The sequence below is a fragment of the Hypomesus transpacificus genome, chromosome 11 (assembly GCF_021917145.1).
Source record: "Hypomesus transpacificus isolate Combined female chromosome 11, fHypTra1, whole genome shotgun sequence".
Classification (NCBI taxonomy): domain Eukaryota; kingdom Metazoa; phylum Chordata; class Actinopteri; order Osmeriformes; family Osmeridae; genus Hypomesus; species Hypomesus transpacificus.
This window is the reverse complement of record NC_061070.1, coordinates 2,065,083-2,078,668: the sequence shown is the minus strand read 5'-3', so window position 1 is coordinate 2,078,668 and position 13,586 is coordinate 2,065,083. Positions and strand designations below refer to the sequence as shown.

At 49.4% G+C, this 13,586-nt stretch overlaps 1 protein-coding gene across 2 annotated transcripts in view; it reads right to left on the bottom strand.

The window, feature by feature from the left end:
* Positions 1 to 13,586, bottom strand: part of psme4a (proteasome activator subunit 4a) — a 67,029-nt gene that overhangs the window by 20,193 nt on the left and 33,250 nt on the right. For both annotated transcript variants that reach the window (XM_047028728.1, XM_047028729.1), the window contains 16 exons: positions 13,431 to 13,526; positions 13,251 to 13,306; positions 12,569 to 12,625; positions 11,714 to 11,769; positions 10,496 to 10,594; positions 9,750 to 9,812; positions 9,082 to 9,177; positions 8,612 to 8,743; positions 7,804 to 8,013; positions 7,144 to 7,280; positions 6,334 to 6,387; positions 6,029 to 6,158; positions 5,250 to 5,331; positions 2,544 to 2,694; positions 738 to 807; positions 469 to 594 (listed from right to left, as the gene is read on the bottom strand). In XM_047028728.1, the coding sequence (XP_046884684.1) occupies positions 469 to 594; positions 738 to 807; positions 2,544 to 2,694; positions 5,250 to 5,331; positions 6,029 to 6,158; positions 6,334 to 6,387; positions 7,144 to 7,280; positions 7,804 to 8,013; positions 8,612 to 8,743; positions 9,082 to 9,177; positions 9,750 to 9,812; positions 10,496 to 10,594; positions 11,714 to 11,769; positions 12,569 to 12,625; positions 13,251 to 13,306; positions 13,431 to 13,526 (1,615 nt within the window). The remainder of the gene's footprint in view (positions 1 to 468; positions 595 to 737; positions 808 to 2,543; positions 2,695 to 5,249; positions 5,332 to 6,028; positions 6,159 to 6,333; positions 6,388 to 7,143; positions 7,281 to 7,803; positions 8,014 to 8,611; positions 8,744 to 9,081; positions 9,178 to 9,749; positions 9,813 to 10,495; positions 10,595 to 11,713; positions 11,770 to 12,568; positions 12,626 to 13,250; positions 13,307 to 13,430; positions 13,527 to 13,586) is intronic.

The following is a 13,586-nucleotide window of genomic DNA, read 5'->3' as shown; positions in this document are numbered from 1 at the left end:
ACTGCACCAACAATTAACATTGTGTAATAAATGCTGCGGCATTATTCGAAGAAATACGGTATTTCATTTTTCTGACTGTTTCATTCGAATAAATAACCAGAGTTGTCATGTACATCTATAATTCACAATGCATGTTTGGCTATGTTGCGTCTTTGCTCCGCAGCTTCGCTCGTTGTAAACCAACAAATCAGCGCGCAGCTCATCAATATATTCATGAGCATACCATAAAACTGAGAAAACCTCTCGCTTTATTCCAGGGCTATTTCACAGGGTTGCATTAGGGAGCATAGAACAGCACCCACGCCATTTTCAGCCCAACCAATGTTACATACCCTATTCGGAGAAGGAACAATGTGAAATATCCAGAAAATCAGTCAATGACCCCTTTAAAGAAGTTTAGTTGGTGAGTAAGTGTGTTTATCTAAGACAGGCTGTATCTGTGAGTGTGTAAGACTGTGTGTGTCTTACCTTGAACAGACAGAACCTTCGAGGGCTGAACTTGTCCTTGCCCTTGCGGTCCTCCAGAGACAGGAACTCTATCAGCTGCTTGATGAACAGCGGCTCAGAGAAGTGGTCATAGATGATCTGTTCTCTCTAGGGGACACACACACACACAGGACACTGCTCAGGGGGGTGTTGGTGCTGGGGGCATCTGTAGATAAGTATTTAATGTGTGTGTGGGTGTGACAGTCTGTGTGTGTGTGAGCACGGTGTGTGTGTGTGTGTGAGAGACACACCTCAGTCATCTGGTCTCTGGTCAGGTCTTGTTTGGGTTGTTCCTCTGGTGGGGCATATGTCATCAGCTTTCTGCGCACACACGCACAGATATACACACACATACACACACACATACACAAGCACACACGGTCAGAGTTTGTGTGTGTGGCATGTGTGTGAATGTATAGATATGTGTATGTGGACCGGGTGTGTGTGTGTACACTATGTTTGCAAGCATGTGTGTGCATGGGTACAGGATTGTGTCTGCTGGTCTTTCAAAGAGGGGAAGCTCATTTTCGGCCTACATCCTAAAAACGTTCCATTTATTTAGCTAGTTCACTGGCTAGTTCACCCCTATGATACTAGCCTAACCTACTGAATGAATTAATGAACGAACGAACGATGTAACAAAACAATATTAATCTCGAAGGAGGAAATGTGGAAATTAGGTTAAACAGAAACAAGGAGCGTGGTGTATAATTGTATGAAAATTGGTTAGCAATTTCGCCAATCAAATACCAAGAAACAGGTTGCTGCAGTTTGTCTTTCAACTAAAGTTGCGAAATCCGCGATGGGACTGAGCTTGAATAGCTTCAATTACTTTTTATTAGTGGTGGGCATAGATTTTTTTTTTTAATGTAGATTAATCTCACTGTAATCTTGGAATTAATCTAGATTAATCTAAATTAAAATGGCTCATTTGAATTCCGCCGAAGGCATTCAGAATATGTGTGCTACCCAAATCATGACTAAAAGTAAGTCTTCGAGAACGGGTTTCTCAAGCCAGGTGAGCGAGGAGATTAGTTAGCTTGGCTGATAGAGCTGTGCTGACGGGCTTGCCTTGGTTGCACTTAAACAGTAGTTTGACGACGACTCTTCCCCTGCGCTACATCAGTGCTTGGCCCGCATCTCCCGCATTAGCAAAGGGATGCTTTGCGTTTAGGTGGTATTTGAGACTGGAAGAACTCGTACAGTAAACTAATTCCGCATAGCACAAGGTGCAAACAACCATAGTCTTGTCGAGGTTTACATTGGGAAGCTTCTTAAAAAAACATTTTCTCTTAAGCAAACCAGGCGGCTTCATAGCTGCCTCCATGTTAGCATGTCACGTTTGATGTGATAATTTCATACACAAGGCATACACACAGGTTCGAAGACTCGTTCTCGCCCCCTACAGTGCAATTTGGCTAGGTATACATCCACGCTAAAATATCAAGGTGAAAGTCATCATAGCTTGTGTAGTATAGTCCCAGCTCCCAACCAAACTTTGAGAATAGATTAACGGCAATATTTTTTTTATTGCCGTTAACGCCGATAACGGCCAACCACTACTTTTTATAGTACAAAATGACTGTCAATCAAAAGGAGATGCAGTCTTTCGACAGACCCTCCAATCATCACGCGGAAGCCCAACGTCCAGGCCAGCCCACTCCTCCATTCACCCCCAGAGACGCTGAGCGTCCGAGGCGGGATCATCTCAGCATTTATCTAATGACCGTTTTGAGGCACTGAAAAAAACTGTTCAAAGCAGCCCCATTGAAGTCCATGGAAGCTGAGCTTCAACAGGGAAATGCACTGTGGCACTACGGGAATGTATGAGAAGGAAATCAGTCAATCGACCTGCTAATATATGTAGCTGATTCTGAACAAACTCGTCTTCAATATGAAAGTGTTGTAACGCATTTTAAATGTTAACACAAGTAAATATTTGACCATGAATTTTTTGAAATGTTAGAAGAAGCTGAGCTTCCCATGCAGTCTTAAAGAAATCGCCACTGGTCTGTGCAGTATGTGTGAGCGAGCAGGATGTGTGTGTGTGTGTGTACCGTGGCCAGCTGTAATAGCCCCAGTGTGTCTTCTCTATGAACACACATCCATCCCAGTCCTTCTTGCAGCGGGGCAGGGAGCTGCTGTTGTACTGGAGCCACTGGTTATCAGGCCGGTCCCCCGCCACCACACCCCCAGTCTGGGACACACCTGGGGAGGGCAGGGCAGGTTAGCATGTAGTTACAGGTAAACAGACAGGGACATAGTAGACAGGTAAGGGTAGACAGGCAAGAGTAGACTGGCAAGGGTAGACTGATAGACAGACAGGGTAGACAGACAGGGTAGACAGACAGGGTAAACAGACAGGGTAGACTGGTAGAGAGGCAGGGTAGAGAGACAGGGTAGACAGGCAGGGTAGAGAGACAGGGTAGACAGGCAGGGTAGACAGACAGGGTAGACAGGCAGGGTAGACAGACAGGGTAGACTGGTAAGGCTAGACAGGTAGAGAGGCAGGGTAGACAGGCAGGGTAGACAGGTAGGGTAGACAGACAGGGTAGACTGGTAAGGCTAGACGGGTAGAGAGGCTGGGTAGACAGTCAGGATAGACAGGCAGGGTAGACAGGTAGGGTAGACAGACAGGGTAGACTGATAGACAGACAGGGGAGACAGACAGGGTAGACAGACAGGGTAGACAGACAGGGTAGACAGACAGGGTAGACTGGTAAGGCTAGACAGGTAGAGAGGCAGGGTACCCAGGCAGGGTAGACAGGTAGGGTAGATGTCGGAAAAGTTGAAGATGTAACCTTTTCATCCTGTATAAGAATGAAACTGTGTTCAGGGAGGCCTACCCCCAAATGTGAACTCTGGGTAACACAAGGCTAACGAGACAAGGGGACCTGGGCTGACCACAATCTTACTGGAGAGGCCATAGCACATGTTTAACCTTATCTGTATAAGTGAATCATATGGTCAGCCTAGGAGGGTTCAGAGAACTTTGTAAGTTTCCACTGCTAGGGACGCGTGGACACATGGATCGATCACATTGACAGCTGATATGCAGGGGAGGACACTTCCCACCAATATGCAGATTATTGCAACTCCCTCCTTTTTGGCCTTTGCTCACAAATCCCTCCATAAACTTCAACTGGTCCAGAACTCAGCTGCCCGCATTATAACTGGCACCCCCTCTATCCAACACATCACTCCTGTCTCCTTCAACAGCTCCACTGGCTCCTGGTCCAGTTCAGTATTCAATTCAAGATCCTCCTGTTTACATTCAAGGCCATCCACCATCTCACCCCCCCATGTGTGTCTGATCTCCTCCAGGGTCCCACTACCTCCCTCAGATCCTCTTCCTCCATACACCTGTCTGTCCCCTCTGCCCGTCTCACTACCATGAGGAGTAGAGCATTTAGCCCTTCTGCCTGTCTCACTACCATGGGGAGTAGAGCATTCAGCCCCTCTGCCAGCCTCACTACCATGGGGAGTAGAGCATTCAGCCCCTCTGCCAGCCTCACTACCATGGGGAGTAGAGCATTCAGCCCCTCTGCCCATCTCACCACCATGGGGAGTAGAGCATTCAGCCCCTCTGCCCGTCTCACCACCCTGGGGAGTAGAGCATTCAGCCCCTCTGCTCCCCATCTCTGGAACTCACTATCACCCGAAATTAGAAATATGGATTCATTTCCCAATTTCAACTCAAAACACACCTCTTTAATACTGCTTATTCCACTTAATTTAATTTGCACTGCCTCCTTCTGTTGTTTTTAATGTTGTTGTATTCTTTATTTTTCTGCTGCTTTTAATGTTTTTAGTACCTCTGTACGGTGACCTGAGTGCTGAGAAAGGCGCCTTGGAAAATAAAATGTATCATTATGAATGTTTAAATGGTGTTCCATGAAGAACCAGACAAACTCTGTATCCACCATGGTGTGTGGCCTTTTGTCTCCTTGTGGGCCGGCCGCAAGTAATAAAGCTTTCTTAACTTCTATAAGAATCTAAGAATATAATGGTGGGATATATTCTAAGAATATTGCTTACAGTAGAGAGGCAGGGTAGAGAGGCAGGGTAGACAGACAGGGTAGAGAAGTAGGGTAGACAGGCAGGGTAGACAGACAGGGTAGACAGACAGGGTAGAGAGGCAGGGTAGACAGACAGGGTAGAAAGGCTGGGTAGACAGGTAGGGTAGAAAGGCTGGGGTAGACAGGTAGGGTAGACAGGTAGGGTAGAGAGGCTGGGGTAGAGAGGCTGGGGTAAAGAGGCTGGGGTAGAGAGGCTGGGGTAGAGAGGCTGGGCTAGACAGACAGGGTAGACAGGCTGTGGTAGAGAGGCTGGGGTAGAGAGGCTGGGGTAGACAGACAGGGTAGAGAGGCTGGGGTAGAGAGGCTGGGGTAGAGAGGCTGGGGTAGACAGGCAGGGTAGAGAGGCAGGGTAGAGAGGCTGGGGTAAAGAGGCTGGGGTAGAGAGGCTGGGGTACACAGACAGGGTAGACAGGCAGGGTAGAGAGGCAGGGTAGAGAGGCTGGTGTAGAGAGGCTGGGGTAGAGAGGCTGGGGTAGAGAGGCTGGGGTAGAGAGGCTGGGGTAGAAAGGCAGGGTAGAGAGGCTGGGGTAGAGAGGCAGGGTAGAGAGGCTGGTGTAGAGAGGCTGGTGTAGAGAGGCTGGGGTAGAGAGGCTGGGGTAGAGAGGCTGGGGTAGAGAGGCTGGGTTAGAGAGGCTGGGGTAGAGAGGCTGGGGTAGAAAGGCTGGGGTTAGGACACAGACTTACTGAGCTGCTGGAAGATGACAGGGATTTTCTTGTGTGGTCTCTTGAGCTGCTTCATGATTCCAGCCACAGCAGAGATCGCCACCTGGAGGACGACACAGACCCTGCAGGTAAACGGCATGTAGCTGCTGCATCTGCAGCTCTGCAGGATCATCCAGGGTTACCCTGGAAGGAGCACTGCTCCCAGTGAGGTTTGTGTGTGTGTGTGTGTGTGTGTACCTTGCGGACAAGCAGAAAGTTGTGGTTGTGTGTATGTACCTACTGGACCAGCAGAGAGTTGTGGTTGTGTGTATGTGTGTGTGTGTACCTACTGGACCAGCAGAGAGTTGTGGTTGTGTGTATGTGTGTGTGTGTACCTACTGGACCAGCAGAGAGTTGTGGTTGTGTGTATGTGTGTGTGTGTACCTACTGGACCAGCAGAGAGTCGTGGTTGTGTGTATGTACCTACTGGACCAGCAGAGAGTCGTGGTTGTGTGTATGTACCTACTGGACCAGCAGAGAGTCGTGGTTGTGTGTGTGTGTGTACCTACTGGACCAGCAGAGAGTCGTGGTTGTGTGTGTGTGTGTGTACCTACTGGACCAGCAGAGAGTCGTGGTTGTGTGTGTGTGTGTACCTACTGGACCAGCAGAGAGTCGTGGTTGTGGGTGTGTGTAACTACTGGACCAGCAGAGAGTTGTGGTTGTGTGTGTGTGTGTACCTACTGGACCAGCAGAGAGTCGTGGTTGTGGGTGTGTGTAACTACTGGACCAGCAGAGAGTTGTGGTTGTGTGTGTGTGTGTACCTTGCGGACCAGCAGAGAGTCGTGGTTGAGGCTCTTGACGAAGAAGAGAACGGCAGGAGCAGGAAGAGGGTGGTCGTCTCTTAGCAACAGGGACAGGAAGCCGATGGCAATGTGCTCAAACTTCCAGGGCCTGGAACACGGGAGTTGTCATAGTAACCATCTGATATCTTCAGATATGACCTTTCACACACAACCTTTAGATCAATCAGTCATTGACACTAGCTGCTCAGGTGACCCAGAGCACAAACATGACCCCTCATCCCCACATGACCCCCCACATGACCCCTGCTACATGTGGGACCTACATGTTTCTGTTGCTGAGGCAGTCCAGTAGCTCCTCCACCAGATTCTCGTACCTCCTGCAGGAACACACCAGTCAGTCTGACACACTCCCTTAAACATTTAGTCATTTTAGCAGACGCTAAAATGCGCTAAACACAGCACCGTGTGTGTCTCTGTGTGTGTGTGTGTATGGTCTGTGTGTAAGGTGTGTGTAAGGTGTGTACGTAAGGTGTATGTAAGGTGTGTGTGTAAGGTGTTTGTGTAAGGTGTCTGTAAGGTTTGAGGTAAGTTTGAGTAAGGTGTGTCTGTAAGGTTTGAGTAAGGTGTGTGTGTAAGATTTGAGTAAGGTGAGTGTGTAAGGTTTGAGTAAGGTATGTGTGTAAGATTTGAGTAAGGTGAGTGTGTAAGGTTTGAGTAAGGTGAGTGTGTAAGGTTTGAGTAAGGTGTGTGTGTAAGGTTTGAGTAAGGTGTGTGTGTGTAAGGTGTGTGTGTAAGGTTTGAGTAAGGTGTGTCTGTATGGTTTGAGTAAGGTGTGTGTGTAAGGTGTGTGTGTAAGGTTTGAGTAAGGTGTGTGTGTAAGGTTTGAGTAAGGTGTGTCTGTAAGGTTTGAGTAAGGTGTGTGTGTAAGGTTTGAGTAAGGTGTGTGTGTAAGGTTTGAGTAAGGTGAGTGTGTAAGGTGAGTGTGCAAGGTTTGAGGTAGGTTTTAGTAAAGTGTGTGTGTAAGGTTTGAGTAATGTGTGTGTGTAAGGTGTGTGTGTGTAAGGTGTGTGTGTAAGGTGAGTGTGTAAGGTGAGTGTGTAAGGTGAGTGTGTAAGGTGAGTGTGAGGACCTACCTGACAGAGTCAGTGTTTCTGGTGTCTTGTCTCATCAGGCCGTCTGCCGTCTCCTCCTCGGAGGGCACGGCGTCCAGGAGGAGGGGCTTCCCTGACGTCAGCAGCAGCTTCGCCACGGAAACGCACTTTTCAGGGATCTACAGGTCAGAGGTCAGGTCAGCACAGAGCAGGGCAAGAAAATAACAGTTTAACTTGGGGGCACTGGTAAACATAGGAGCACCAGCAAAGCTTTAGGAGCAAACACTGAATATTAAGGAGCACCACAACTACAATGATTATTCTATTTATTTATTTTGCACGCTGGTTAACTCCTTGTCACGCGACAATGGAGCTTAGAGAAAAGTAGCGACTGACAGCTTATATTAACCAAAATATTAATAAAATATAAATCTAAAATCTGCATTAAAGTTTAGAACGTAGAGATGAAGTAATTCACATAATTGGTTATGTAACGTTAGAACTGTGGTTCTAGGGCCAAAATTTCGGGGAGAATATGTGACCAAAATTGTCGCAATTTCAAGCCCTACAGAGTGTGTGCATGTGTGTGTGTACACTGTGTGTGTGTTCAAGTGCGTGTGTGTGTGTACACTGTGTGTGTGTGTACTGTGTGTGTGTACTGTGTGTACACTGTGTGTGTGTGTGTGTACTGTGTGTTCTCACAGAGAAGTCGATGCCGATGGTCTCGTAGTGCCGGTGGATCTTGTCTGCCAGGTCGTCAAAGAGCCGTACGATGGAGGGCTTCTCCAGGGACATGGCTGGGCTCAGGCTGCAGAGCACCAGGGCTGGCCAGGTCAGGCTGATGCACTCCCAGTCATGCAGGTTGGCCAGACACACCCCTGTGTGGCTCCCCAGCAGGCAGTATAACGCACCCTGGAGTGGGTGAGGAGGACTGGCTAGTACCCATCCTACACGGCTCATTTACATTATTTAATTCATTACCTATATCCACTTATACCCCCAACACCCACAATCCACCCTCCAACCCCCTCATCCCTCCCTCCAACCTCCTCATCCCTCCCTCCAACCCCTTCATCCCTCCCTCCAACCCCTCATCCCTCCCTCCAACCCCTCATCCCTCCCTCCAACCCCCTCATCCCTCCCTCCAACCCCCTCATCCCTCCCTCCAACCCCCTCATCCATCCCTCCAACCCCCTCCAACCCCTTCATCCCCCCCTCCAACCCCTTCATCCCTCCCTCCAACCCCCTCATCCATCCCTCCAACCCCCTCCAACCCCTTCATCACTCCCTCCAACCCCTCATCCCTCCCTCCAACCCCCTCATCCCTCCCTCCAGCCCCCTCATCCCTCCCTCCAACCCCTTCATCCCTCCCTCCAACCCCCTCATCCCTCCCTCCAACCCCCTCATCCCTCCCTCTCTTCCCTCTCTCTAACCCCCTCTTCCCTCTCTCTAACCCCCTGATCCACATGCTGGGCTACAGCGGGGCCTCTGAGCTGTACTCCTCTGCTACCTTGAACTGCTGCTGGCTGATATCTGAGCGAGCGGGCTGCAGGAAGTCCAGGACGCGGGGGATGAGGTCACGGCAGCAGAAGTTGTAGGTCCCAAGGGCGGTGAACAGCACTGTCTGGGCGCGGCTACGCACCTGCAGGGCAACACACGTCACCTTACAGCCCTGCTGCTGCACCCAGCACACACATCGACAGACATACTGACTCTGGTCTCACCTCACTGGAGGTATGTAAGTGTACATGTGTGTGTAGTCTGACTTGATTGTAGGTGTGTGTAGGTTTGTGTATGTGCGGTCTGACCTGACTGTAAGTGTGAGTGTGTGTGGACTGACCTAACTGTAGGTGTGTGTGTGGACTGACCTAACTGCAGGTGTGTGTAGGTGTGTGAGTGTGTGTGGTCTGACCTGACTGTAGGTGTGTGTGTGTGTGTGTGTGGTCTGACCTGACTGTAGGTGTGTGTGTGTGGTCTGACCTGACTGTAGGTGCTGGTAGACAGTCTCAGCAGGTCCTTCATCAGCTCCTGGTGGATACTCCTGTACTGACATCCTTCTACTGTGAGCTTACGCAGCTGAAAACACACACAGACACACGCATACACTTGAGAAGGAACATTTACATATGGAAACCTGTAGTACCACAGGTGTAAACCTGTAGTACCAGAGGTGTAAACCAGTGTAAACCTGTAGTAGCAGAGGTGTAAACCTGTAGTACCAGAGGTGTAAACCAGTGTAAACCTGTAGTACCAGAGGTGTAAACCAGTGTAAACCTGTAGTACCAGATGTGTAAACCTGTTGTACCAGAGGTGTAAACCTGTAGTACCAGAGGTGTCATAATCAGGGCTGAAATGTAACGTTGTCCTACCATTAATTTGAGCCCCACAACTGTATGGATTAGTTAAATCATGTTGTAAATAACCTAGACCCAGGTCAGAATGTCAAAATGCACAAAAAACAATGGATTTTACATTTTGGGACAGGTCAAGTTCAGTTTGGGATGGATAGTGGGACAGTGAGGAAAAAAAGTTAGTTGCGAGCCCTGGTAACAGTAGCAGGTGTGGAACAGTAGCAGGCGTGTAACAGTAGCAGGTGTGTAACAGTAGCACGTCTGTAACAGTAGCACGTCTGTAACAGTAGCACTTACCTCGTGCTGTAGCATCACACGGTCGATCAGCAAGGCTCTGATGTGCTGTTTCCTCCCGTGTAGCTGCAGACCACAGAAGAAGAAACATGAGGAACTCCATATCTGCAAATTGCACACTTGCACCCTCCCCCCAACCCCCCTGTAGTCCTGGAGGACTCCTCCACCCCCCTGTAGTCCTGGAGGACTCCTCCACCCCCCTGTAGTCCTCCTACACCCCCCTGTAGTCCTGGAGGACTCCTCCACCCCCCTGTAGTCCTGGAGGACTCCTCCACCCCCCTGTAGTCCTCCTACACCCCCCTGTAGTCCTGGAGGACTCCTCCACCCCCCTGTAGTCCTGGAGGACTCCTCCACCCCCCTGTAGTCCTGGAGGACTCCTCCACCCCCCTGTAGTCCTCCTCCACCCCCCTGTAGTCCTGGAGGACTCCTCCACGCCCCTGTAGTCCTGGAGGACTCCTCCACCCCCCTGTAGTCCTCCTTCACCCCCCTGTAGTCCTGGAGGACTCCTCCACCCCCCTGTAGTCCTCCTCCACCCCCCTGTAGTCCTCCTCCACCCCCCTGTAGTCCTCCTCCACCCCCCTGTAGTCCTGGAGGACTCCTCCACCCCCCTGTAGTCCTCCTCCACCCCCCTGTAGTCCTGGAGGACTCCTCCACCCCCTGTAGTCCTCCTCCACCCCCCTGTAGTCCTCCTCCACCCCCCTGTAGTCCTGGAGGACTCCTCCACCCTCCTGTAGTCCTGGAGGACTCACCCTGTTCTCCATGGACTTCTTCACCAGGTTGAAGCTCTTCCAGCGAGAGTCAAACTCATGTTTGTGAGAGCCTTTGAAGTGCAGCAGGTCACTGATGATCTGGCGGGGGAAAAAGAAACATCTGAAGCAGCTAACACTGGCCAGGCACATTAAATAGGCAGGTAATAGGGGTGGGCGATATGGCCAAAATCTTCTATCACGGTATGAGTAATTTTATATCACGGTTACGGTATATATCATGGTATAGTAATTGTTCTGTAAATTCAATTAAGAAATGGTACTATATAACCATACCGTACATCACCACACTCTATTATTTATTTATTACAAACAAAAACAACTGCCTCACATGAGACAACACTTGAGTTAAAAACAAAAGACTCAAAAAACGAGTTACGAGTAGAGTGTTCCGATTGGCTGATGCGCAGTCATGCCATCCGCGTGGTGACCTACTCACAGCTCAATACGGATCCGTAATGCCCTCCGACTTTTACTATCCATGTAACTTCGGTTTCGGCGTACCTCGTTAAAGCTCGGTCGATACGTTTCAGTTTGATATTTCCCGGCATGACCTCACTCTCAGTAAGTAAGTAGTTAGCCTTCACTAGTCATCCTAGATCAAGAATGCAAGCAACGCCACCAGTGTAATTTTACAACAATAATTTTACAGCGCGACACATAAAACTTGAACAACAAAACGAATTGGTTACCTGCAGAATGGGACATCAAATATATAAGTAATTAGCATCGGCATGAATGTGGTCCGCTAAGACAAAATACACTCCACATTGAAAATTCCGTCAGACCAACGCAAATGTGCTTCAGGTCAAACGAAAATAGCAAATCAAATAGAAGTTAAACTACAATTCTAAATATCGGAAGAATGCGATTTATATGATGGCTTATATACAATACAACAACCAGACATTTAATTGACACGTGTAATACAAAAATATAGTGTAAAGTATCCCGCGGTTGAAACGGTATAGCCAAATCTCTCCCGGTAGACACATTTCTACCGTCGCACGGTATATACCGTCATACCGCCCAGCCCTAGCAGGTAACATAAAAACGTTGCCATGTTGGCAGATTAAATAGGCAGGTTACACTGTAACATTGCCATGTCAGCAGGTAACAGTGTACCGTTGCCATGGCTACTGGTTAAATAGGCAGGTAACAGTGTACCGTTGCCATGGCTGCGCTCCTCAGATCTCCTACCTTGATTATGGAGAACAGAGACTTGGTGTCGTCCTCAGAGTGCTCCAGGATGTGATCTGAGGAGACAAACACATGCAACAGTCAGGTGAGGGAGGAGGGGCATGAGGGGTTAGGAGGCTGTCGAGGAGGTATGATAGGGTGGAGGAGGAATGGGAGTTTAAGGAGGTAGAAGGGGGTAGAGGAGGTAGGAGGATATAAAGGAGGTAGGAGGGGATAGAGGAGGTAGGAGGATATAAAGGAGGTAGGAGGGGATAGAGGAGGTAGGAGGAGATAGAGGAGGTAGGAGGAGATAGAGGAGGTAGGAGGAGATAGAGGAGGTAGATGAGGTTTAAAGGGGTAGAGGATGTAGAAGGGGGTAGAGCAGGGGTCCCCAAACTGTTTTCTGCGAGGGCCAGATAATTTTCCTTTCTTTAATGTGGGGCCGGGTCGGGGGTAAAAGACGTAGGAGGGGGTAGGAAGGGGTAGGAGGAGAGAGAGGAGGTCGGAGGGAGTAGAGGGGGTAGGAGGGGAGAGAGGAGGTCGGAGGGGGTAGGAGGGGAGAGAGGAGGTAGAGGGGGTAGGAGGGGAGAGAGGAGGTCGGAGGAGGTAGAGGGGAGAGGAGGGGAGAGAGGAGGTCGGAGGAGGTAGGAGGGGAGAGAGGAGGTCGGAGGAGGTAGAGGGGGTAGGAGGGGAGAGAGGAGGTAGGAGGAGGTAGGAGGGGAGAGGAGGTCGGAGGAGGTAGAGGGGGTAGGAGGGGAGAGAGGAGGAGGTAGGAGGGGAGAGGAGGTCGGAGGAGGTAGGAGGGGAGAGAGGAGGTAGGAGGGGGTAGAGGAAGTAGGAAGGGGTAGGAAGGGGTAGGAGGGGAGAGAGACTCACGCAACAGCAGTCTCATCACTCTGCAGATGGCGTCTCTGTAGTTTTCCCTGGACTCATCTGATCAGAGGAAGTATGTCTCATGTTATAAACCCTTTATTACATGCTTACAGCTTTTTATAACATGCTTGATAACCCTTTAATACACTAAACAACTGATTGTTACATGCGCACTAACACTTTATAGCATGCTAAATAACATTTAATGACACTTCACAAACCCTTTATAACATGCTAATCACCCCTAACACATATGTTATGCAATTCTTATGACCTATACCATGTTTATCACAGCATATAAACCCTTTATAACAAATGTTTTGGCAGTTTATAAACCTTGTATACCAATATACCATATCTGTAACCTGCTCCTGTCTCTATAGTCTTGATGATAACCCAGAGTATTCACCATGGTGACAATAACCCACAGTTATCCCCTAGCGGTGATAACCTAGAGTACTCACCATGGTGATGATAACCCACTGTTATCCCCTTGCAGTGATAACCTAGAGTACTCACCATGGTGACGATAACCCACAGTTATCCCCCTGGCGGTGATAACATAGAGTACTCACCATGGTGATGATAACCCACAGTTATCCCCCTGGCGGTGATAACAGAGTACTCACCATGGTGATGATAACCCACAGTTATCCCCCTGGCGGTGATAACAGAGAGTACTCACCATATTCCATGCCGGTGAAGAGGCTTGTCTCATCAAGGTTCACTGTGCTCTGGACTCTGGAGAGGGGGGAGACATGCTCACTGGCACCATACTCTCTGCACCACATTGTACCACACGTGGTAGAGGGCAAGGAAGGCCCGGGGTAGTACAGGGTTGGGGTGTTAGTGGATCAGTACTTACAGGTCAGGTACGGGGGTTCCCTGCAGTGGGGGCAGCACGCTGCCAGCTCCCAGAAGGCAGTGCTGCACAATCACTAGACTCTGCAGGACGTCATCTCTATCAACAGGAAGTATAGGTCGGATTTAAACACCTCACCTTCACATCACCTCAACTTTA